At 41.4% G+C, this 26,149-nt stretch overlaps 2 protein-coding genes across 2 annotated transcripts; both read right to left on the reverse strand.

Annotated features, from left to right (window-relative positions):
- Positions 1–763: 763 nt before the first annotated feature.
- Positions 764–2,125, reverse strand: LOC138630816 (beta-crystallin B3-like). The gene is made up of 5 exons (XM_069715392.1): positions 2,051–2,125; positions 1,796–1,911; positions 1,554–1,686; positions 1,275–1,417; positions 764–1,128 (listed from the first exon to the last, which is right to left on the reverse strand). The coding sequence occupies exons 1-5, from the start codon at positions 2,123–2,125 to the stop codon at positions 834–836; spliced, it is 762 nt and encodes a 253-aa protein (XP_069571493.1). The 3' UTR covers positions 764–833.
- A 1,057-nt stretch (positions 2,126–3,182) lies between these two features.
- Positions 3,183–25,413, reverse strand: LOC138628622 (golgin subfamily A member 6-like protein 22). Its single transcript, XM_069711764.1, has 10 exons — positions 25,233–25,413; positions 21,820–22,830; positions 17,386–19,789; positions 8,072–8,184; positions 7,291–7,381; positions 6,928–7,072; positions 6,614–6,750; positions 6,299–6,498; positions 6,109–6,191; positions 3,183–5,358 (listed from the first exon to the last, which is right to left on the reverse strand). The coding sequence occupies exons 2-9, from the start codon at positions 22,818–22,820 to the stop codon at positions 6,119–6,121; spliced, it is 4,164 nt and encodes a 1,387-aa protein (XP_069567865.1). The 5' UTR covers positions 22,821–22,830; positions 25,233–25,413; the 3' UTR covers positions 3,183–5,358; positions 6,109–6,118.
- Between the last annotated feature and the right edge of the window lie 736 nt (positions 25,414–26,149).

A 26,149-nucleotide genomic window follows, 5' to 3' on the forward strand; every position in this document is an offset into this window, starting at 1 on the left:
ATTCTGGCTTTAAAACACCAACATTTTCCCATAAATCAACCGCTTTATGTCATAAATTTGCAGTCTCTGAGTCTAAACTGAGATTATCCTGAAATATCAACAAATGTTTTCTCAGACATTAGAAAGCTCCTCCAGTGCCACAGAAAATACTACAAAGCATTTCTTCTCACAAGAAGTGCCTCTTTAAACATTTTACCACTTCTACAATCTTTTTCCATTTGTTTTCCAGTCAGAATGGTCTTTTTTCCCCTTGTTAGCTTTTTTTTATTTTTTTTTTTTTTTTATTTTATAGTACTCTATTAATCCCCGAGGGGAAATTTCTTCACTACAGCAGGGGGGCTCTCAGGGGGGAGCTGCTGCAGCAGGCTGCCACTAGCGCGGCACCAGGTAACCTGACCTGAGGTGCATGTTTTTGGATGATGGGAGGAAGCCGGAGAACCCGGAGAGAACCCACGCAAGCACAGGGAGAACATGCAAACTCCGCACAGAAAGGCCCAGGACCGGATTCAAACCCGTAACCTTTTTGCTGTGAGGCGACAATGCTAACCACTGCACCACCATGCCACCCAACTTGCTTGCTTAACTAATTTACAGACTATTATGATATCATCATTACTATTAGGAGACCTAGTGGTTTACACAAAATACATATCATGTAATAACTTGCACATGACCAAAATCAGGGCCAAAACCTTTATTTTCAACAGAAATACATGTTTCATTATTGTCAGTTCAACTTTTCCAAAATTGCATGGTCAGAAATCCTAAACTAATAGGGAGCAGGAAAACTTCAGCTTTCCCCAGTTGCTGTGGGAGTTCCTAGGGATGCAGTGTTAAGGCTGGGGTTGAGTTTGGGATTTGGGGTTGGGAGCAGGGTTAGGATTTGGGTTGGGTTTGGGGTTGGGATTTGGCGGTGTAGGGCCAGGGGCAGGGGCCGGGGCTGGAGCAGGGGCGGGGACAGGTGCAGGTGCAATATAGCACCCTCTCTTGTGCCACTGCATGTCCCGCACACGTCGGACGGACTGGATCTGAGGTGCAGTGGCTCCCCAATCGTTCCAGTGCTTGAAGTCTCCATGCTCAAACACGTACTGGCTCCCTCTGTAGCCTGGATACATGTATCCCACCCACCTTTCAGAGAGAAGAGACAGAACAACATTACATTTGCATTTATTTAAAAAAAAAATACACGCCTACAAGACTACAAGACTCTATGGCTTCGGTAGAGGTTGTTAAGATTTACTGTAATATACATGACTGAGAGGGCTACATCTTACGTTCCACTGAAAGCCTTAGCACTTGCCACACGGTCCTGGAAACCATAAGCCCACAGACTGGGGACATCATCATCGACAATCTCCATCTTTCTGCCCTCAAAGCCCACATTCTCAAACAGGTGCAGCTTGTGATCTGCGCTGTCCTGGAGAGAGAAACAGCATTTTTCCATTTGATCAACAGAAAGTTACATCTGCTAGTATTACACTAATAGTTAAAGTGGCTGTACTTCCTTGCAAATATGTCTACAGTCTACAGTCAGTGTCATGGCAGGTACTGACCACTTTCAGGGGCCTGAAGGAGCTCAGGTTGTAGTTACTGTGGCAGTTGGTCCAGGTGCTCCAGCGAGGAAACTCTCCTTTCTCAAACACATACTGCTCTCCTGCAAAACCTGGACGCTCAAACCCCACCCATCTGACAATATGGGGAAATTGCATCACAAATAAATGCAGACATTCATTTTCAATTACAAAGCAGAATTCAGATTTTATGAGATTTAATGAAGGCAAACTAAGTCACTCACGGTCCTGACTCCACAATGACTGAGCCCACTCTTTGTGTCTTCTCCCACACATCTTTACATTCACCAGACAACTCCACCTTTTTTCCACGAAAGTTCTCGAACTCAAAAATTGCCAACTACAAGACAGAAACCATTAGAGAGTGGAAACATGTGGTCCAAATATTTAGGTATTTCTGAGTTCTTTTCACTTTAACCCAAACATGTTCTTGTTGGTTTCAAGTGTGAAGTTAACAGAAACATTCCTAAATGTGATACCTTATATGTGGCTCCAGCCCCTCCTTGGCCTTTCTCAGCTGGCAGCTGGTCTGGGGTTCCCTGCTGTTCTGTCATTTTTCCTCTGCAAAGCACAGCAATTACATTATTACATTTTATATTTAGAACATAAATTTGTGAGTACTTTTGTAAAGTTTAAACAAAATGTAATTTAAGTAATAAGTTGTTAAATCTACACAAGACAATTGAGTTTCCTGCAACATTGGAAGCCATGGATATTCAAAAACAAAAAATGTCACAGGTCCAACTTTAAACAGTTGGAAATACAAAGATGTAACTTTCTTTACAGAGCTGCTGTAATTTTGTTGGTCACAAATCTGCAAACTTTTGTTTGTTTCACTCAAATCCATTTGTGTCAGTTGTTTGCTTAACAAATGAATGGTGCACACACATAAGGCAGCTTAGAGAGCAAGCATTTGGATGCAGATACAAGAAGCAATAGAGACAAAACAAAAGAGAAATGCCTATCGGGGAGAAGGACGATCTGGATCCTTTTTACCTGGATGGCTTGTGCTTCACTGCACGCCGTACAAGCCACGCTCTCCGTCTTTCTGCTTTCTTTTCTGTCTGTCTCAGTGTGAGGGTGTGTGTGGTTGTGGAGGCCTGGCGAGCGCTTGGTGGATGGCAGTGGGGGTATTTATGGTTTATTTCTGGCCACAGCAGCAAAAAGCCTGTTGATGCAGCAAGTCTGTCGCACCCATTGTGTCCATCACACTGCTTCTCAATAGGCTTGCCCTCTGTCCCTGGCACACTGGCAAACGCTGGCCAGCGCTGCCCATGCTGCCATCCTCACCATGATCCTATAGTGGGCACAAGCACTGACTGCCAGCCAAGAGAATGAACAGAGATCAGTCTCACTCAGCACAATTGGCCCCACCCAGCTATCTTGGCCTCCAGTCCCTTGTTTCTTTACCTTTCTCATCATCTGCCATCCAAAACATTTGCATCCAACTTTCTGATTTCTTGTCAGCCATCCAAAACACACTTAAATGATGTTTGGATTTATCAACTCTCTTAGCATGACTCCATTTATTACATTACAACTTGACCAAAAAGTTTGATGGCAGCAGAAAGGCTTGTGAAACAAATAAAACCATGTTTGGACACACTCAACTTCATTTCATAGAAAAAGTTTTAATAAAATTCCCTCAATTTCCTCTTAACATACAATATATTCTTCATAAACGATTATAGAATTGATGACATTCATTCTTAAACATTGAAAAGGCACATAAAAGCATTGCGGACAAGATTAATGCATTTTTCTAAGTTTAAAGTTTTACAAAACATGTTTCCTGATATTTTGTTATTGCTGTTGTTTTTGTGACCAGCTATTGGATGTGTTAATAAAGTCAGATAGTACTTATTTAAATCTTGTGGGACCTCGTTTCAAATAGAAGACAGACACTAATGGTTTAATAAAAACATTTAAAAAATCCCTGGATTTTGATACTACAGTTCATACTCGATGACTCTATTGCTTGGATGTACTGTATGGACATTAAATTGTTAAAATTTAAAGTGCTTCAAGCTTTACTCAAGACCATTTGTGATTGGTTACATAATGTAAAACACATTTGTACATTTAAAACTACACACAAGGTGCATTATTTATATTCAGTATTTCTGTACATGTGTAGACTTATTCATGTCTTTCTATATTTGTGTAGACAAACTTTAGTTCAAAACCATAGCGAGGGGAACCTAAAGGTGAGAAATTTGGCTGTTTCTGACAAGTACAAAAAAGCTTTTCAAGGGATAAGATGTGATTTTAAAGGTTCAATTAGTCGGATATATTGGCAGAAATTGATTGTTATTTCATAATTATGTTTTCGTTAGGGTATTACCTTAAACTAAGCCTTTAATCTCTTCATAGAGAGTGGGTCCTTTTTTACGGAGCGTGCCATGTTTTTACTGTCATGTAGCACAGATGGGACAAACCAAACACGGGTTCAAGAAGGGGCCTTTTGTGTTATTCACAGCAACGTAGATTCTTTTACATGCTTGGAGGGAAGAGTGAGAAATATTCACTTGGCTGCAATCTGCAAACTCGCCACTAGAACTTTTTATCCTATTTTTAGCTTGCTTTATTTCTTTTTTTTTTTTAATGTTTTAATCACTGTTTCTAATTGTTTTAAAAGGTCCTTTTCTTTTGCCTGAATGTTTTGGTGCTTTTAATGGTTTTATGTGAAGCACTTTGAATTGCCTTCTTGTTGAAATGTGCTATACAAATAAACGTGCCTTGCCTAAATGCCACTAAATGCTAAACACTGTTCCTTTAAAGGACAAAAACCCTCCCCCAAAAATCAACCACAAAGATCTTTTGTTCACGCGTTGTATTACCACTTACAGCTACGTCTTAGAGTTAAACGACCTCTGGCGGTCATGAAAATACCGATAATCTGGTGTCCTGGAGAAGTGACGCAGTTCAAATGATGTCTATAAGGTGAGTTTTTCCTTGTTAGGAGAAGGCGGGTCAGGTGGATGGTTCAGTGCAAATGCAGACTTGTATTTATTCCTGTTTCCTTTTTTTTTTTTTTTTTTTAAATATGTTTACTGCTGCCATGACAACAAAAGTTGCATATTTTAAGGAAGTAGTTATTGCCTAACATGATTCAAGTCATCATTTTAACTTTAAGTATTACCTTTTCCCACCTTTTTGTACCGAAACCTAACCAGGGGAACTAATTTAGGAAACAGTCCTGTGGGTCGTATTTAAAGACACGAACAAACAACCTTTATGCAGTCACATTGGTTGGATGACTTGTCTTTAAGTTAAGGTTAGAATTAGGTTTAGGTTAGCCATTTAGTTGTCATGGTTAAGGTTAAGATGAGGATTTATGAAATGCATTATCTCAATGTGTCCTCAACTACAGAAAGGCATGATTGTGCGTGAAGGTTCCCTGCTGAAGGCCTAGTGTCATCAGTCCGTGTCAGTTTATGATGGATTTACACATCAAAACAGTAAGACAGTCCATAGCTTTGCTCGAAGTTAAACTGGGGCATACATGCTCCTCTGAGCCTTTAAACAACAGTCAATAAAACATGTAATTTTCATTAACACATCACAGTCTCGGCACAAAGCCTTGGCCCCCTATTTAATTTACAAAATATAAAACTTCTTAATTGCCACTGTGTTTGGCAAAAGTCTGAATTTCCCTCCTGCATGGTTGAGTAAAGGTCCAAAATAAGGCACTTGAAGTGCAGAATGGAGCAATCATATCAAGGTGTCTGTCAGCAGCAGCAGCTGAGATGGACTGTCTCTTCCTGAACAGCAATGGCAGTGTCTCCTAATGGGAACAAAACATGCAGTAAGTTCAAATGGAAGTTTTAAACCATAAAGGATATCTAATATACCATGAGAGCATTTGTATTTAGCATGTGTGTTTTGTGTTGGGAGTAATCTCAGAGCAAAATATGGCTTTTACAACAGTAGATAGTATGAGTCAAATGTTGAAAATGTAAAAACTTTCTTGCTAAATGATCATCTATGGCTAATCCTATTAAGTCATCAAATGTAGACAGAGAAGCAATTTACAGGTTATGAAATTCACTCGTTATAAATGCAAAAAAATTGATTAAATCAAAAATCTGCTGAAAATAGTAGTCATCCAAAACATGCCATTTCAGATATTTGACCATGGAGTGACTATTAGATAATTTTTGAATGAGACAAAGCTAAAAATGTGTCTTTGACAAATTATGATAAAATGAGAGAAAAAAAGAAATAATGTATATTTTGATAGATAAAAAATTCATGTGCATTACAAAAATGCCTAAAATGTGAGAGGAGTGAGGTTATTTTTCTTTCAAATGTAAAAAAAAAGAAAGACGTATGATGGAGAGCAAGCCGAAACTAACAATAAGTGTTAATTATCACAAGGCAACAATCAAACTCTCCTTTATTACAGCAACAAAAGCATTTGGAAGCAAGAAGCTGCTGACAGTTTTTTTTTACATTAAACTTCGTAACAAAATTATGTTTTATGATAACACAAAAATTAGTATGCCTCTTTTTTTAATAGTTTTAAAATACTCACCTGTGTCTGGCTAAACAGCATCATGCTGACTCAGACGCTTCTTAGACTTCAGCTCTTTCAGCCAAGCAGGGGAGGAGACGGCTCTGAGTGACACACAGAATCAATATTTTAATCATTCTCTCTGAGAACATTCATACGGGTCTCATCATTTATAGGACTTTTATAATTTTTTGAAGTGTGACGTGCTTACGCTCCGTCCTTGCTGCCTAAGGGTGGGAACACCCGTGCAGCCCCTGCGAGTTGAGCAGCTGAGCGAGGAGAGCGCGAGAGCTGCGAGGGAGATGGTGCTGGTTTCTCGGTTTGACTTTCTTTGTCTCCTCTTGCCTTGTCCTTTTCTGTCTCCTCTCCAGCTCCAGGTCCTCCTCCACCCGTCCTCCTTTTTATCTGAGCCTTAAATAGCAGGTAAGTACATTTAACTTAATGCAAATGACATTCATTTACATGTTACATGTAAATAATATAGACGAACATTAGATGTAAGCTGTCCAGGACTGGGAGCACTTACAATCAGGGCTGCAGGGCTCAGACCAGGAAACATGGGGACTTTCTGGGAGGAGGGAGGAGGAGAAGAGACCATCTTCGGTTTAGGCTGTTCCTCCTCAGAATCTGACTCCCTTTGTTTCGACGATGCCTTCTTTTCATCTGAAAATAAGAGTTGACAAATCGGTCCAAACATGCAGTGAATCAACATTCCCAGACTTCTTTTTACCCGGAGCGGTTGTATTTGTTGGCGATATTGCCTGTTTACTCAAAATCAAAGGAATCCCTGAGTGCCAGCCCTCCATTAAGACTCCATGACATTATAGATAGTGTAATAACCTGAGGAGTCATGGGCCCTCCAGTCCAGTCTCCCCGTTTGAAACGACCCTGCACGGAGCGAGCGTGACGGACGCGTTCGAATTCGCCTTTTACACAGATCTGCTTTGGATCTCTGAGCGCTGGTGTCGAGGAGAGGAATGGAGACCTGTGCAGAGACACACAAACAGAATCCAGCAAAGAATGAATACGATACCAGTGTGCATTTACACACCGTCACTTAAAAAAAAAAAAAAAAAAAAAAATCAGATAAAGGAGCAGATATTTCCTCAGGTCTGTTTGCAAACAACCAAATTCCAACGTTAATGTTGTAGCATATAACAAGGATATAAACTGAGGAAGATTTAGAAACAAAAAGTGTCCAACCTCGGGGAGTGGAGGTAACTCTGGCTCCCGGGGAAAATCAGTGGTATCAACATCTTCGGCGGAGACTTCAGGGAGTTCGTCAGGTTTCGGACTGAAGAGAACAAATGTTATTTAGAATCATGTGTCAACACAGATGGGAAAGAAAAGACAAAGGTTATTGCTGTAATACTTGTAGTTCAGCTAATTATATTAGTAATTTGTTTAACTACACAAAGCGCCTCTCTTTTAGGCTTATGTGTCTCGTTCTCTGTTTGCCACAAGGGGGCACAAGGAGCTCAACTCTTGAAAATACTTGATTGCACATTTTAGCTGGATTATGCTGTCACAGGATTTGTGTTTCTAAATAGCTTGTTTCATAAGGTTTCATATATTAGCTTTTTAACTGCAAAATCCAAATCACACATTTGCTTAAAAAAACTGAAAAAGAAAAAGGAACTTTATTACAGTTTCACACTCGGATGGGTTCTTATTGGTTACACTGCATGCTTCTGCTGATTAAACTACAAAACCAGAGCTCATCTTGGCTTTCCAACTTGCACCTGCAGGCTACTTACTTTAAAACTTCAATGTCAGATAGCTACAGGGCTTCTGTTTTTCAGGTGTGCTCAGTTTTAATCAAATCACCATAATGTGAAGGCACACCTTCAGCACAACACACAAAGACACTGAAACCTGTCCCGTCTCGCCTGTCTCCATCAGGGTAGATGAAGGAAATGAAGCCACATAAACACACAACAGGAAGTGGGGTTTGAATAGTTTTATAATACAACCTCTTTCCTACCTGTCAGCTTCAGACCTTTGTTCACAGACTCCGTTCTGTTGGTCCGGTTCACTCTCTATCAAAGCATCAGTGTCTTTGTCCTCATCGTTTGTGCTGTAACTGTTGACCTGTGCCTGTGAGAGAGACACAGAAATTCCTTAAAACATAAGCAAAAGAATAAAAGAAAAATCAAGGGAGGTGTTTCATTTTGTGGGGTATATTTTCCTCAATTCATCCCCAATGCATTTTTAGGTTTGGGCAGATATCTACTAATACAACGCTACCTACACTCTGTTAGATCAACTGCTTCATCGTGATGGAAATGTTCCTCTTTGTTCTGGAAATCAGCATATTAGAAGTTCAAATGGTGGAGTTGAGATGGGCCGAAAATGAACTGTGTGCTGAGCCAAGATCACTAACTACAGGGAGAGAGGACTGAGGACCAGCCAAGCATGCGTCTTTTAATGAGCCGGTCACAGAAACTGGGCTGTCCTCAATAAACACCAGGAGCCTGGACATGCACGCACATGCGCTGGCGCACACACCTATACGCCTGCACACAGACACACCAAACCCCACTCATGATGTCACGCCCACATGCAGGAATGCATGGGTGCACAAACACACACAAACACGCACACGCACACAAACACATACCAAACAAAAGCAACTACTGTGCAGCTCCACGCAAAACATTCCTTTGGGCTCACTTCACATTTTGTCAAGAGGTACATCCCAGTGTTGTGTTGCCTGATGTTGTCACCTGGATACAAGACAACACTCGAGTAAACACCCTCATCTCATGTCCTTCACGAGTCTGTCTTTTAGTCGGGACTCACACAGCCGCTTCATTTGCACAATGCCTAGTATCCCAGTATGAATGAATAGGCTTCTGGTCATTTTCCTATAACCGCAGTCCGTGTTCAGATGCAGAGAAATAAACCAGGTCTGCTATAACAAAGACACAGTTTACAGTGTGACAATTTCATTCCCATGAATTGATCCTGCATCTGTCCAACCTTTGCCTTGGAAGTTTTTAATGTTTCTCTGTTCAGCACATCATATGACTCAAATATCTTCCTTTCTAAATATTTGAAAGCGCAATTAGGGAATTAAAAAATAAACTTGAATTTCCTGTTTGGCAGCGATATATATGCAACAATTAATGAAACAATAGGAAAGTGAATCTCAGAATGATGTGCAGATTTGATATGAAACAGCCGGTCTGCTTATTTCAAGTCTGTTGTTGGAAAAAAGCAAAAGACTTCCCTGCTACAGAGAAACTGCCAATGTTACTTAAAGTGCCATGCAACTACACTAACTCTCGCCTCCAAAAAACAAAACAAATTGATATATATATATATATATATATATATATATTGTTAAACCACAGAAGAACAAGTTCTCAATACATATTAGATGTCACAAAACTATTTACACATTAAGCAAACGTAGTTCAATATTAAGAGTCCTGTTTGTGGCCACCAGACAAATAAGTCTAATATTCACTTGAATTTTATCTTTGTTTTGACCTTCACCATTTCCTGAGGGAATTATCTGCCTCTTCAGCAGCTAAGTGAGCAGGTATTTTTGCTGAACGTGGCTGCGTGCTGTGTCTTGAAACAAAGACAATTCACTGTCAGTTTTTTCACTATAGCCACGTTTCCACCACAATAACTTTCCCTAGACTAATAAACTTTTGTAGAATTGATCCTCTACCTGTGTTTAGGAACAGGGTCTAAATAAAGTTCCTGTGAGATTGCTTTACCCTCCACCTCCCTTGTGACAAAAGCACTTCGACAGTGTTTTTGTAATTACTCCATCCGGCAACAGAGGGAGACAAAAGTTCCGCACTGCAGGTTTAAGCAGTTTTGCAAAGACATCCGATGGGAATATGAGGTGCCGACGTCATCACTGTTTCACATTTTCACACGCAAAAACGTACTAAAGCAGCTGTTGCTTTTTGAAACATCAGCATGATGTATCCCATAATATTCACAGGACTTCAGACTGTGGTGGAAACACAGATAACAAAAGGCTGTAGGACCCTTCAGTTCTCTGCTGAATTTCTGGACGCTGGAACTAAAAGTTGTGGAGACTTTAGGTGAAAACACAGGTTAAGATTAACACCTTTCAAATTACATATTTCATTTTAAACATTGTTAATATGAAAATACCTGTTCGCGCGGCTTTAAGCTAAACATGCACACAATGGAAACTCCACAGAGCCATGTTTTCAGATTTCTTAGATATTGTAATAAGTGAGCATTATATAAGTTCACTTATTCCTTGCGTGCTCATTTGCTTGGCCAATAAATCGGGATTCTGATAGATGACAAAGTTGTAGCCATGACACTTGACAAAGCTTCAAATGTAGATGTTGCTGCAAAGAAGCTACCAACTCTAAACCATGAATGCTTCACACACATCTTCAAACCAACAGCACAGAAGATCTGTACAATTACCACAGTTTCAAGGTGGACACCCAAAATTTGTGCCGACAAATGTGAAATCAATCTCAATCTCTCCTTCTGTTTCAGAGTTATGGCATTGCAGTCACAAGAATGGGACGGACATGAGGTCATACTGACCTTTGACCACCCGACTCTAATCAGTTCATCATTGAGTCCAAGTGAACGTTTATGCCAGATTTAAAGAAATTCTCTCAGTTTTGAGATATTGCATACAAGATCCTAAAACGGACGGATGTTCAAATGCACGGACGGACAACCTTGAAAACAAAATGCCTGCGGCCACAGCTGTCATCGCTGCACAGGCATAAAAACAACATCTGTGTGTGCCAGTACAGTACATACTTGTGAGGGAGCAGGATGTGGCGTACAAGTTAAGACAGAGTCTGCTTCATTATAGTTTACCTGCATCACAGTTTTGTCACGGTCAATGGAATGTGAGAGTTTGTTTACAGTTAAGTGGAGAGAAAACCAACCAAAAGAGGCCAGAAACACAACAAACTGAGACTCTACGAGACTCGAATCGAGGAGAACTGTCAGCAAAACATCACTTCAAATGAATGACAGTGATGGGTCATCAAATTAAGAGTGGAAATAGCCTGCAGGTTCTTTTCTCCTTTCAGCAGTTGTGGCTCCTGCACACACACACACACACACACACACACACACACACACACACACACACACACACACACACACACACACACACACACACACACACACACACACACACACACACACACACACACACACACTTACGTGCAGCCTGCAAACACATCAAAAATATGATAACATACTTTGTCTTGTGCCAAATATTCTCCAAAACACAAGATAATAATCTATTGAAATGGACGGACATACGTACGAATTAAAAAGAAAAAATGCCAACAAATGTGAACCAAATGATTAGCATGGACAAAAGGCAGAGTGAGATAAAAAGGGGCAACAACATAACTAGATATAAACAGTCACAGCTGGATAAACCTTTCACACTGTGCTTTATCTCTGACACACACCACAGACACAGAGGGAAAGGGCACGCATGTACACAGATAAAACAACACACTCTGACAACTTCATCAGATAAGGCCGTCCTTCCTGAAACAAACTGTCACTGCCTGCTGCACTCCCAACTTAGATTTGCATGGATATCTGTAAACACATGGACGTTGAAATATTATACAAGGTAAGAAGAAATAAACTTGTGTCTAACTTTGATGAACCCAAGCCTTGAGAGCCGTCATGTTCATTCATCATTTTATCTAATGAAGATGGAAACAAATCCATCCATTAGATTTAATATCGATATTTTATGTGCAGAACATTTCAGAGTATTTAAAAATATGATCTATTGGGTTTCTACATCAGCTCTTACAGAACAGCTTTCGGCGGCTCTCCTCTGCACAGTCTGCCGACTTCTGATGGAGAAGCGACACAGGGATCTTCTGCTGCGTCTGGCGAAGCTACAAAGTGGTGACATGGCTCTCTGGAATCTTCCTTCTCCATCTTCTCCTTCCCCTTCCTCTTTATCATCCTCTTCCTCTTCCTCCTCCTTCTCCTCCGGCCTCTCTTCCGAGTGGCCCCACACCAGCTCCAGAGCCCCTTGCAAAGACCGTCGTACGCTGCCCACCCAGCCCGCCACCTGCAGCTGCGCGGCCGTCAGTTTTCCTCCAAAGTACTGCATGGTTGAAAAAGCTCGGGCAGCTGGTTGTCCCGACGCTACAGTCACCATGGGAACCGGGTCACCAGAGAAACTGAGGTTCAGCTTTGTTAGAGAGGAAGGGATTTTGTGGGTTAGTCAGAAAGCTGGGTCTGTGATCTGCACAAATTGTATTTAGCAGAAAGGGTTCTGATGTCATACAAAACAAGATACAGTCCATCTTTCATTTGAGCACGATCCTTCCTCTTTACATATTTCTATGGTTCAGTTCACACAAGCTTCCTGGAACAGTCTATTTTTTGCTGTCATTAAAGAGGTAAATAGTCTGACCAGCCATGTGTTTGCACTGTGACAACACTATTCCACTGCCACATTAACTATGATGGATGTGACATCCTGAATAGCAGCGTCCCGATGAAGGATCCTCTCATCATCACAGTATCATCCATTGATAAGTCTGAATCAAAAACCTTCTTTTTGTTGTAGCTCTGAAAGTACAAAAAGAAGAAAAGAAAACAATGTACCTTCTTTCTTTGGCTACAGCCTGATCTGCCACTTTCAAGCTTGTTTGCTTGTGTGCCTACATCCTCGTTCACAAAAAAAAAGGTACGAAAAAAAGAAAAGCAGCGTGGGAAATATCTGCCACTCCAAACATCCAAAGCCAGGTAGAGGTAGAGCACTCCTTCATCTCCTGTAGACCTGAGTGATTTCAGAGAACGTCAAAACAAAGCGGAGGTCTGTGCTCGGATGTGGAAAATCCCAAGGGAAGGAAGAAAGGTGCGGCAGGCTGGGCCAAGGTGCTTTCTGTACCTCCCTCTGCTCCGTAGGTAAATGCAAGCAATGAATGAACCGGGTCTTTGTGAGAGGAAAAAACTCAGAGGGAGAAGTGGCAAACAGGAGGCCCGGCAGAAAGCTGAGAGAACATTTTGAGCAACAGGCATCACCAGATGAAAGAATGGACAGCAGACATGTGAACTTTCTTGTCTGTGGATTAGCCCATCCTCTTTTGTGTGTATGTGTGCCAGAAAGTGTGTGTGTGTGTGTGTGTGTGTGTGTGTGTGTGTGTGTGTGTGTGTGTGTGTGTGTGTGTGTGTGTGTGTGTGTGTGTGTGTGTGTGTGTGTGTGTGTGTGTGTGTGTGTGTGTGTGTGTGTGTGTGTGTGTGTGTGTGTGTGTGTGTGTGTAAGAGGAGGGTGACGGGTTCTCCCTCTCAAAACAGGGTGGAGAGTTTGAGTAGAGAGACGGAGACAGACAATGAGAGCAGATAGGGGCACCATGTATGGTCATTCTGACATTCTGCCCTGTTGGGCAGATCCAAATGAGGACATGCTGACCACATAACACCTCGGCTCTACTTACAACAAGATCCATCCATCTGTCTGTCTGTTAGTCAGAAGCCTGAATGAGGGCGCACAGTCGGCCGAACACCTTATGTTTGCGCAGTAAACATTTTCCACATTCTGCCCAGTCAAAATGAAAAGCTTTTCTTGCAGCACAAAAAGGTCAGATTTTATTAATAAAAGCTTGTCTAGTGACATGCTGGTCATATTGTGGGAGTGTAGGGTGCTCTACATGAGATACATTCAATGGTTTCTGTAGCGCAGAATAAGGAAGTGCAAATTTCTAAAAGCTGCAGCGCCACTCAGTGGTGCAAACAAGGATGTGCTCACACAGACATGAAAGGCAAAGCAACAAACTCAGTGGCCTTTACAGCAGCCAAACGCTGCCCCCTTACTGACGGTTCAAGGTTTGTTTGCTGAAGGACGCACACAGAAAACAGAGACCTAATATTACAACAACAACAACAACAAAAAACCACTCACACATGAACACAGTTTAGGGCTCAAGACTTAAGTGTCTTCATCAAATGCAAAAAATGCTGCATGTTCAAACAGGTGGTGAACCGTTTTATCTTGAGAGGCACGTCTCTGTCAGCTGTTCAGTCATTCGAATGCAACCTCATCTTTTCTCTGTTAATCTCAAATGGTTTGTGTTTGCTGCTTTGTCTCTATTAATGGTTAAAGCTTGATAAAAAAAAAATCTGTAAATATCTGATTTTTTTTTATGTTAATTTCTGTTGCAAGATGTAACACTGCAAAGGTAAATTCCATTTTTCTGCAACATTAGCCAACTGTTACGCGCAACATAACTGATGAGGACTTCTTCTATCTAGCTGTATAGTTACAAAGTGTATTTGTTGATCCACCCAGAGACAGTTTGTTGACGGCAGCTGTAAAACAACTTCAACAGATCTCTCAATGTGAACTGACTGAAACAGAAAATCACATTTTTGGAGTTTGAGTTTTTTTTTATCAAACAGGATTATCTGCACCACTAAACACTGCTTTTAAAAATTGCTTGTCAAAGTCTAGTTATCAACGCACCCAAATGCTCTCCAGCTTCACAAAACTACTGACCTCCCAACTTTATAAAGTACACTTACTTAATTACAGATACAAATTAATGACAGAATTACATGACGGATGGGTGATAAAAAAGAATTTGCTCTACTAATAAAAAGAAAACATCCCAGTTTGCTGGTGTCATAAAAACAACTTGTGAACCATTTATTGGCAAGTTAGTATAAAATTATACATTGCATGTGCAGCTTTTATAGTTTATCTGTAATAATGTTGATATGGTACATTGTCTTGAAATCGATTTAAACACAGGAAGGTCTGTTTTGGACAGGGATGCAGAGATTTAAAGGAATATTTTGGCAACTACATTTAAATTGTTAACTGGTGAACATTATTTAGTTAGTTAGGTTTAGTGATTTCAGGGGAGAAAATGTAGCGCAGAACTCATGTTTTGATGTGCCAATCTTTTTTCACAGCAGAACAATAATCAAACTGTGCTTTCAGATTTGCAGTGATGTTAATTCAGAAATATTCGACAGGAATAAAGCCTGTCCTGCTCTTTTGTTCACAGCGAATGTGATAGAAGATGAGGGGAGACCAGTGTGTATTTTATGTCTGAAAACTCTGACGGTGTCAGACTCAAGAAATTAAGAGGACACTTAGAAACATTTGTCACATCAACAAGCCACTCGAGTTTGTTCAGAGAAAACTTGTAAACAGAAACACTACTTTTTGTGGTATACAGAATTGAAACAACACACGACAGTAGAAGAGCTCATCCTCCCTGCAAGAGCTGTGTGACATTTCAAATGTCCTTCAAAAATAAGTCACCAAAAAACTGAAAGACAAACGTTTCGCCTGACAGGTGAACGAAGCTGCTGACAGCCCATCTTCAGCAATAACAGCTGCTTGTTTATTGCGTCTCTTTGCTTTGAGGATTTTCTGTTTTGTCCTGTATGTTACATGTAGAGCAACAGCTGATGAGCTTTTTAGCCTTCTTGACTGTTACCTGACAGAACATGGGGCTGAAATGGTAAAACTGTGTGGGCGTTTGCACGAATAGTGCACAGTTCATGGCAGGGAGAAGGAGGAAGGGATTGCAGGCACCAAATCAGGAAGGTCTCAGCATGTGTGCAATGGACGCACTGTCACATTAACAAAAAAATATCAATGCAGATGAGCCCTGAAATAAAATGATGCGTGGCTGATTGCATCAAAACAAGACTCTGCACTTTATGAGGAAATGACTGAACGTTCAGTTGTGTTTATGTGGCTCTCACAAGGTTATTGGTTGTTTTTGGAGGACTTGAAGGGAAGAGAAGTACTTTATTTAGCGTATGCATGGATTTCTGTGCATGTTTATGAAAGAACCATTTCTGAATAAACTGGCCAATCTCAGATTTATTTGGAAAGCTGAATTAATACAATTTTCGTCTATTGCAGATAAGATCAGCAAATTCACTCAGAAGCCAGAGATGTGGGGCACACGACCTGACAGAGGAAATACTCTGACAGTCTGAGTGAATTTGTTGCAACCAGTGATTCTGGAGCCACCACACTGATCCCATGTTTTAAGGAGCTCATCTCCTCCCTGAGAGGATTCTTTCAAAAATACATGTAGTGTGACTGGGTGAGAGATCCATTCAGTGCAGCAGCACCTGCTGATTTCATCTGCGCTGCAGAGGACCAGCTCATCCAGACCACGTCTGACTCCACTGTGAGCTCAGAAGTTCTGGCTTGGTGTGAAGAGGGAGCACCCACTCATAGGACAAAGGGCTGTGGGCTCCTTTTCACCACATCCTATCTCTGAGATGAGCTTTTCTAAAAACACTGAAAATACAGATCTCAGCTCAACATTGAGCATGACTTCAGACCAGCGGCATCAAGCCTAAAATCCTGTTTTAAAAAGACACAAAACAGGCTACTAATGCAGTGATAAGACTTCAGCTCTCAAAAATGGACTTGCTTATCTTTCTCGCTATAATATATGCATTTGCTTTATGTTTTTTTACACAGATTGAACTCAATTGCTCTCATTTTATTGCAAATTTAATTAATTTTTCTCTATTTTTGAAAAATGTTTATGGTTTTATGAAGTTAAAGTTGTTGTTTTTTATTTAAACAACAGAAAGAAAGGAATTTTGTAATCTTATTTTTTAATTTTATATTTTACAACTAAAACTTGGCCCTTTTTGTCACGATTTTCTTGGGGCAGAGGGCATGTAAGAAAAAACTTGAGAAAACCTACATTAATTCATGTCATACCTGCATTCACACACCTTGCTGTGTTTCCATCTCTTCAGAGGACATTATATTGTTGTACATTATAATAACAACTCCTAATCCTAACCCTAACCTTAACCCAAGCTTTCACACTTGCATGAGGACTGTCTTTTTTTTTTTTTTCCTCTCAATGTGACTGTGGATCCACACACACACACACACACACACACACACACACACACACACACACACACACACACACACACACACACACACACACACACACACACACACACACACACACACACACACACACTCTTGAGCTGTGACTTAATCAGGCTAAAGCGAGTATAACAAGATATTTTTCCTTGTGCTACAGGAATGACTCAGAGTTGGTGCAGGTGAGGTGAGTGTGCCTGCCAGGCTGATATGATTCAGCAGTGAAGTAACCACATTTACATGCACACTCCTGTTCCTGTTTGTGTTCTTAACCTCTCCCTTTTTGCGTAGTTGAACAGTTCACCCATTCATGTAGCCATGGTGAAGTGCACAAAACTAAATCTAGCATGATAGACATTCAAATGAAGTCACAATCCAAACATACGGGACTGATGTGTCTTTACCTCCTTCTTGTCTTCTTCTTCTTCACCTTCATCTTCCTTTGTATCCAGCTCTTCCTCCCTCTCCCTCTCCGTCTCATTCTCCTCCCCCTCCTCATTCACCTCCACAGAGATGAGCTGCTCCTCTGCTGGCCTCTCTTTCTCTTTCTCCTCGTCCACCTCTTCTTCCTCTGGTTTCTCCAGAGCTGGTGCAGGCACGGGGCTGTCTGGTTCTTCCACCTGCTCTGACGTCACTTTGTTCTCCTGAGGTTTGACATCCAGGAGCACCGGTACCTCCACTTCCTCTTTATCCAAAAGGTCAACTGCCCAATTATAGACAACCGGAGTAGTTTCTACTTTAGCCTGTGAGCCCTTTATCTTTGGTTTGACTGAAAAATCATCAAAGTCCACCTCGATCAGCGGCTTCCTAACAGAGAAGTCATCGTAAACAACATCAATCAGACTCTCAGTGGGCTCAGAGATTTTTGGTGCAGAAGAATGTGATGACTCTGACTTCTGAGTCAAATCTTCAGAGTCAAAACTGATAAGACTTTGATCTACTTTGTCCACCGCGCTCGCTTGTTCCCTATTGGACATCCCAAGTCCTTCATTTTCTCTCGCTTCCTCTCTTCTTAGTCTTTCTTTGAGCTCATCTGCTTGCTTTATTTCCAGTTCCTCTTGCATTTTTCTCTCTAGCTCCTCCACTCGTTCTTTCTCAATCTGTCTCTTTCTTTCCTCTTCTCCCTGTTTTTCTATTTGCCTCATTCTCTCCATCTCCTCCTCTTTTTCCAGCTTAATTTTCCTCTCAAGCTCCTTTCTTTTCCCCTCCTCCTCCTCCTGTCTTTTCCTCATCTTCTTCTCCTCCTCTTCCCCCTGTCTCTGTCTTTCCCGCATCCTCTCTTCCTCTTCCTCCTGTCTCTGTCTTTCCTGCATTCTCTCCTCCTCTTCCGCCTGTCTCTGTCTTTCCCTCATCCTCTCCTCCTCTTCCTCCTGTCTCTGTCTTCCCCGCATCCTCTCCTCCTCTTCCTCCTGTCTCTGTCTTTCCCTCATCCTCTCCTCTTCTTCCTCCTGTCTCTGTCTTTCCCTCATCCTTTCCTCCTCTTCCTCCTGTCTCTGTCTTTCCCTCATCCTCTCATCTTCCTCCTCTCTCTGTCTTTCCCTCATCCTCTCCTCATCCTCCTGTCTCTGTCTTTCCCTCATCCTCTCCTCCTCTTCCAGCCTCCTATGTCTCTCTCTCTCCTCAGCCTCGTCTCTTAATCTTTCTTTCTCCTTCTCTTCCAGTCTGAGTTTTTCCTCCTTCTGCCTCACCCTCTCTCTCTCCTCGTCTTTTTGTCTCTGCCACATCACCTCCAACTCTTTCTGTCTCTCCATGTCCCCTTCATCTCCGCTCAACCTATCTGCCTTTTTCACCCATTCTTTTTCCCACTCTTCCTCTCTTTGTTTCTCTTTATTCAGTTCCTGCTCTCTCAGTTTTGCCTCCAATCTGTGCTCTTCGTGCTCCTGCAGTGATCTCTCTTTTTCTTCTCTCTGCCTTTCTCTTTCCTCCCTCCGTCTCTCCTCTTCCTTCAGCCTCTCTTCTTTCTGCTTTGCCCTCTCTCTGTCCTCCTCTTCCTGTCTCTGCCACATTAACTCCAACTGTCTTTCCCTTTCCATCTCTTCTTCTCTCAGCCTCTTCATTTCTTTTTCCTCTTCCTTTAACCGTTCTCTCTCCCACTCCTCCTTCTTTCGTCTCTCCATTTCTTCCTCTCTTTGTTTCTCCTCTTCCCTGAGCCTCAGCTCTTCCCTCTGTCTTGCCTGTTCTTTCTCTCTTTCTTCTTTGTCCCGTTTTTGCTCCTCTTCTACCTTAAGTCTTGCCTGTTCATTCTCCTCTGCTCTCTGTCTTGTTTCGAATTCCAGATTTTTCAGTCTCTCCTCTTCTTGTCTTTGGATCTCATCATCTTTCTTCTGACGAATTCCTACTCTTCTATAGACAGGCACTGAAACGGGGAAATCTTCCTCAGTTTTGTCCTCCGGAGCCGCTTCATCCTCTTCTTCTTCATCTGTGCTGGATTCAGATGCTGAGCCCAGGATCAGTGGAGGCCCACCATCATCTCTCTGCACGGTCCCAAAGCGAACAGAGCGCCGTTTGACATTGTGCCTCTTTGGTATGACCTCAGCACTTTCACGCTCAGCCGAGCGTCCCTCATCAGTGACAGTCTGGGTTGCAGATGGGATTCGATTGTGTATCTGGACGTCATCTGTTGATTTGTTCTGCTCTTCTGGTTTCTCTGTTGTGCTTTCCAAGGATTTATCTTCAGGAAGAGCATCTTCTGGTGAGACCTTTGGAAGTGGATCCACAGCTTGACTGGATGACGTCTCTGCTGCAGGAAGATCGTCGGTTGGTATTTTGTGTGTTTTCTCTTCTGCTGGAGCAGTCGCGGGCTCAAAGCTGCGATGGGGGAAACCAATCACAGTCAGTCATTGAGAAAAACTGAGTTTAATGATGATGGTTGCATTAAAAAAAAATGTCATGACCATGCTCAGGCATCTCAGCAAGAAGAAAATCTGATCACATCAAAGTACGTGACATTCAGGGAAATACACTGAGAGTTAAGACTGATACCACTGTCAGTAAACAAAATACAAAACAAGAGCCTGTTGCTAGTTGGCTCAACTATTCATAATGACTAAAAGCAGGGGAAACAGCCAGCCGATCAGCACCTGGAAAGCTCATAAAATAACACATTGTATTTTGCTTTAAAGGCAAGTTACAGTGTCACAGAGAGTTAAGTGCTGGAACTACTTCTTGTTCAGACCAGTGACTTCTCGGAGTCTCCGCTGGTTGACTGGCAACCTCACAGGAATGCAGGAAGTCACCAGCTGTACAAGAAATAGTCCAGCATGTAACATATATAATTTAAAGCAGTCTTTCCCAAAGAGTCGCAGGAGATTTTATTTGTGTTGCCGAAATAAATTAACAGAATTTCTTCCTGCCTTCTACTACTGCAGTACCTCTTTGGACCACAAGGGGGAACTTGTTTGTTATCTACCACATTCACAGTTTCTGACATAATTCTGCCAGATTTTGCAGCATGTTACAAGAAATGAATGCTTGGCTAATAAATTTAAAAAAAAGGTCCCGCTAAAGACCAGACTACAGCCATTGTTGATCAGAAAACTGCCAATGAGAATAGCCAGCATGAGGATGGATGGGAAGCCATCGGTAAAGTAAATAGCATGTTAAAGTATTGTATGCGTGCACGATTTCAATAATGCACAAAAAACAAAGTGTGATTTATCAAATGTACATATTTTCAAAATGACTCCATTTAAGATAATATTAGGTGATGTGGAAATGGCAGTAAGTTATGCTAATTTATGCACAAAGGATCTCTTCTTATAATTTATAGGAAATCCCTATTGTGAATTGGGTTGTGATGGTTTGTCATTTTTAAAAAGTGGGTCCCAGGAACAACGTTTATAAAACATTGATTTCAGGCACACAGATATAGGAGGTGTGTCAATCTAATCTTCATGTCAGCAAGAAAGTAAATTACTCAAAATGGTGTACTATTCCTTTAAAAGGTCAGTTTTTGACCAGTTAAAAAACTGTTTTTGTACTTGTCTCTTCAGTGTCTATTCATTCAGATAGTTATGACTTAATTTACATACTGTCTATAGTTTTCATAGAATATACTCTATCTTCAGTAGAAGCTCTACTGAAAACAGAGATGAAAAACAAATAAACTACCTGTGAGTGGCTAAAGATATCAGTGGGATAAGTCAAAAAGTTAGGGAACTGACTTTTTCACCATCTGTGTGCACTTGTGCAGTTGGACATCTAATCTCACAATTCACACTCTGTGCTTGCCTTGTTTGTACTCTTATCTAACATTAATAATTCAAGAGCATTAATCTGGCCACAGTGTTGATATTGCAAGCAACGTTATTCCTTTACCACACTAGACTACACAAGACAGTCCAGTAATAGAAGACGCTGCTGGCGACACATTTTCTGCCTCCACAGCTCTAGACTTGGACTCTATCCACAGAAACTGAAAACTATCATAGATAATACTGAAAGCGCCTTGTTTGTTTCCAAGGAAACCAAATGACACACCCAACCCAAGGCTCATACCTGTACTGGGGTCTAAATAATACATGCCAGCTATATTTTTAAATCTCAGCTGTGGAAAAAAAGAGAGAAAAATAACACACTCGCATGAAAAAAAAAAATTCTCCAAAGTTTACTCATCCTGATGAGAGGAAAGACGACAAGATACTGACACTTAAAAGTATCAAATATGAAAAAGAATGATCTCAACTGATACGCATCTGATCATCTGAGTAACCAGTCATAATAGGTGTCAACTTTCAAATAAACCTCTTGCTTGATCACACTTGTAAGAGAATGTTCTTTTCTTTTTATTCATGTCTCGTCATGTCACCAAACACAAACTGCACAGAAGGCTCACTCACCTCTTGGAGCGAGCTCGGGGGCCGTCCTGAGGCTTCTTCTCAGTCTTTGGAACCTTAGGACTCGTTTCAGCGGCCCAGATTTTGATTCGCTCCTTCACACCTCCTGTACCATTCGTAATTTCGGGCTCCTCCCTCTTCGTCATGACCTCCGGCCTCGACGACGAGTTAAACAGAAGACTGATTCTGCGCTTGATGCTGCCTCCTCCGCCATAATCCTCCTTCAGTCCACCATCGTCACTCTCTCGGTTTGTCGGCTCTGGTGCCGTGCGGCTCGGCTCTGGGTCAGAGGACACTAGCTTACTTAAATCCTCTTTTGCGCTGGTCGTGGAGATGGCTATGGTGGGTTGTGGGGGCAGAGACAGACCATCTGACTCAAACTTTGAGGTGAGCTCCATGGACAGACGCTTCCTATTACGGCCCAATCGATTGGCGGAAGAGGAACCATCGCTGCCTGATTCTTCAGGCTGTTGGACGACAGACGGCTGAATTTCCTCACCGTTCTTTTTCTCTTCTTTCTGCTCTGAGTTAGTGAAAATATCTGCTTTGTGGTGTGTTTGGATGACATCGTCTTTCTGGACCGGCTCAGATTTGGGTGTCTCCATGGGTGGAGTTGTTTGAGAGGCTGGTTCTGACTTTCCTGCACTAGAATCATGAGCGCTCTCTTTGCGCGGACCTGCTTCAGTTGCTTTGGTTGTTCCTGGGGGATTTTTGGGGAGCACGCTTGCAGAGGCTGGTCTGGAATCTGAGGTGGAAGTTGGTTGAGGCGGTTTCTCAGCAGCGGTGTTCGATGTCGGTTTGGGGACTTCTGTTGCCTTTGATTTTTCAGTCTGATCTGTTGTTGGCTTGGATGTAACAGAGACCGTCTTTGGAGCATTGATGGAGTGAATGGTGGTGTTCTTCTGCAGAGAGAAGGGCTTGGGAGTGAGCCGAGGTTTGGGGGCCACAGTTGGCTTGGGTTTTGAGGCGCCTCCAGCTTGGGAAGCCTCAACGGAGCTCTCCATAACTGATTTGCTGAAGGAACAAGGGAGAGAAGAAGAGGACATGTGTACATTGAAAAAAACGTCATCACTCTCAGCCGAGACGAAGCCAGCTAGTTATGTTGTTACAAAGGAGACTGGATTGGTCTGGTTGGTCGAGATTTTTGAAAGCGCATTACTACTGCGGGAGTAAAGAGAAACTAATCAATCAAAGTGAACAAACACAAGCAACTACAACAAACCTTCTTGCTTGTCTCATCTTCATTCTCTTGCTCAGCTTTCAGTCCTCAATTTATGTTTTTAATAAGAAATACATTGAAAATTAAAGGGCTCTTTCCTACAAAATTAAACCATTTGAATGTCAACACTCTCCTTTAAGATCTGTCATTTTTTTCAGCCTCATTGTAATGTTGCAAGCCGCCTCTGAGGCCTCATTCTGATGAAGGATATCCAGTCAAACTAAATCATACATAAGCTTCTAAGTGTACCTGTTAGGTAAACAGCTGTGATCATGTGATTATTTAGACTAAACAGGTGACAGAAATATTTTTAACACAAGTATATAATGTATTTAGAGCTGCAACGATTAGTGGAATAAATAGCTAATCAGAAGAAAATGAATTGCCAACTATCTTGATCAATTTATTGTTTTGAGTCTTTTTATAATGAAAATAACGATAAAATTATCTGATTCCAGCTTTTTAAATGTAAATATTTCCAGTTTCCTTTCAACCTCCATGATAAAAAACTTAATGTCATTTAGTTGAAGACTGTTGGTTGAGACCCAACAAGACTGTTTTGGGCTGCACTTCGGAAACACTGGTCGACTTTGTTCAACATTTTCTAACATTTTAAAGACCAAACAGCTATCTGATTAATCAAAAACGAATCAACAGATCAATCAGTTAATAATTAAATAATCGTTAGATGGAGTCATAAATGTATTATACATAAAAACTCAACAACAACAAAAATAAGCAGGTAGTCAATTTGTAGCCTGAAAAATAAAACAAGTTGTTACCGTCCCCCTTTTTGTGACAAGTGGTATTGAATAGGTTCATGTCACGTATACAGATAATTTTTCATAATAATGTTTACAGATGTGAAGAATTACATGACCATAAACATTGAATTTGACACTGGAAGCGAGCTGCCCTTCAGTTTTATCATTACACACTGCACTTAAGAGGAAAAACCACTAAAATATGATTCCAAACAGGAAGGTAGGAGAAACTGTCACAGATTGAAGCACGGCTGATGACTCAGCAACACAATCTACAGACATGATACAGCCACAACAGATCTGTTATTGAACTGAAACCACTACAAGGTAAACCAACTAACTGTCACATGAGCAATTTGGGTAACAAAAATGGCTATCACTAACAGAGGGGCCAAATTTATCCACTGTGACAAACATACCTGTAATGTTTTCAGATCTGTTACACTAACATAGGCGTTGTATGCAGCAGGTCGTCTGGTTTGGCCTGTAAGACTTACACACAAACTGGAAACCACACACCCCATAGTTTAATACTGTGTAACACTCTCAGACAAATGCTTACTGTGACACTCATGTTATCAATCTGCAGCTGTTTTGCATGCACTGTTTTAATTCCAAACAAAAGTCAGTATGAGCACTCAGGTAATTTTTGCATGTGATAATCATGCTGCTCCATTGCTTGATCACACACCACCTCTGGGTGTGCATGATATTGCGTAATTAAATCAGATTGGACATAAACTGTGCACACCACCAATAGAGGTTCAATGATCTTCCTCTCCCCTGTTTGTTTACCCCATAAATTCCTAAGAAACAAACACTGTCTGTTAGATTGATGGATGATTCCCGTTGCTTACAAAATGGACTTTCAGTGAAAATCATTCAGCAGCAGCACTTTGCTTGCTGGTTTTTAAGTTTCTTTATCTTTGTTTGCCTTTCGTGCCTGTCAAGGCTGCACTCGCTGTCTTTTCGTTTGGATGTTTATGTTCTTATACTTCTTTAGTTGATGCGGTGGGATCCCACTGAAGTTCGGGAGCAATTTAGGACTCATATCGCAATGTATTGACTTCTAGTTCACATAAAGCGGCGGAATTTAACGCTATATTAGCATGTTTCATTTAGTGCTGTTAATAAGTCACTTATAAACGCGTCAACAATGAACTCCCAGTCGTTGAACCAGTGCAGTGTCCTCTGAAACTGGACGTGAGATAAACCAATGTAACATTAATTTAAGCTCGTCTCGTGAACGAAACAGTGACTCTTTTATAAGAATATGTGTACGGTATGCGGATGTGTCACTCAAAATATTTCCAAAGCCAGAATAACACTCATAACACATTAATGGAGGTTGTGCACCTGCTCCCAAGCTGAACATTTCCCATCATTCAGACAGCAACATTTCGCTCGCAATATAAAGTTGTTGTTGTTTTTACCTTTCACGCAGTCATTCTGGTGGAGGGACGAAGGAAGCGGGAAGAAGTTGCAAAAGAAAACTGTTCCTCGGATTTCCGTGCTCGTCTCGCCTGTTTGTTTTTTTCCCCCCCTTCAGTCATTCACACCAACAAGGCGTCAGATTGCTCCTATTGCCAGCCTGCAGACACTCCCTCTGCCCGTCTCCGGTAGAGCCACGCTGCTGCCGCCGTCAGGTCACACAGACAAACACCGCGAGACCGGAAGAGGCCGGTAACTACTTCAAAATAAAAGCGCAACAATCTGTACAGGGGGAATGGAGGATGTTCATTGACTGCTGTAAATGCTGCTTTATTGAGTTTCTATAGCCTAATTATTTTGTATTGTTACGTTAACTTTCAGTTTGGTTGAACAATTATAACATTCAGGAAATCATTTAGAGCTCTGGGCTACGAGAAACAGGACTAAAACAGCAGCAAAGTGAATCATAAATCTCAAAAACGTCGACAAATCTGTAATGTTTACAGCTGAGGAAATTCCAAAAATTTACTGAAGTGACTCAACCAACATACATTGACTGAAAGAAATGTATTTATTCTTTTGAAAGGCTGGACCGTAAAATTGCTGTAAATTTGTCCAACTTGATCGCAGTTTGCAGCTCAATGGACTGGATAAACAGGTCCTGGCTGAAATGTAAAGCCACTTTATTTGGAGTGAAAAGGGATAGGATCCCTGCAGCTCTCACTGCTCAATGGAGAGTGCTGAGGCTACCTGGGGCTTCTTCACAGCGGGATCTGCACTCACAGTAATCCCGTATTTGCATAACACCCGGGCCTTTACAACGTGAATTTGCGTTGCCTGGGCATCAAAGCCGGAAACACAACTTTTTACAATTCTGAGAAATAGGACTTCTTAGATCCATCTTTTTTTTATAGACAGC

This window comes from Brachyistius frenatus, unplaced genomic scaffold (assembly GCF_029030835.1).
Source record: "Brachyistius frenatus isolate BFR_SWC_R1_liver_20210118 unplaced genomic scaffold, ASM2903083v1 Contig_4, whole genome shotgun sequence".
Classification (NCBI taxonomy): domain Eukaryota; kingdom Metazoa; phylum Chordata; class Actinopteri; family Embiotocidae; genus Brachyistius; species Brachyistius frenatus.

What these genes read in the sequence shown, in the direction of transcription:
- LOC138630816 (XM_069715392.1), bottom strand. Translation starts at nt 2,125, where the DNA reads ATGACAGAACAGCAGGGAACCCCAGACCAGCTGCCAGCTGAGAAAGGC. An exon ending in GTCATTGTGGAGTCAGGACC is followed by an intron (nt 1,687 to 1,795) that starts GTGAGTGACTTA and finishes CCATATTGTCAG; the next exon opens with ATGGGTGGGGTTTGAGCGTC. An exon ending in GCTAAGGCTTTCAGTGGAAC is followed by an intron (nt 1,129 to 1,274) that starts GTAAGATGTAGC and finishes TCTCTCTGAAAG; the next exon opens with GTGGGTGGGATACATGTATC.
- LOC138628622 (XM_069711764.1), bottom strand. Translation starts at nt 22,820, where the DNA reads ATGGAGAGCTCCGTTGAGGCTTCCCAAGCTGGAGGCGCCTCAAAACCC. An exon ending in CCCCGAGCTCGCTCCAAGAG is followed by an intron (nt 19,790 to 21,819) that starts GTGAGTGAGCCT and finishes CCCCCATCGCAG; the next exon opens with CTTTGAGCCCGCGACTGCTC. An exon ending in GAGGGCCCATGACTCCTCAG is followed by an intron (nt 6,751 to 6,927) that starts GTTATTACACTA and finishes TCTTATTTTCAG; the next exon opens with ATGAAAAGAAGGCATCGTCG.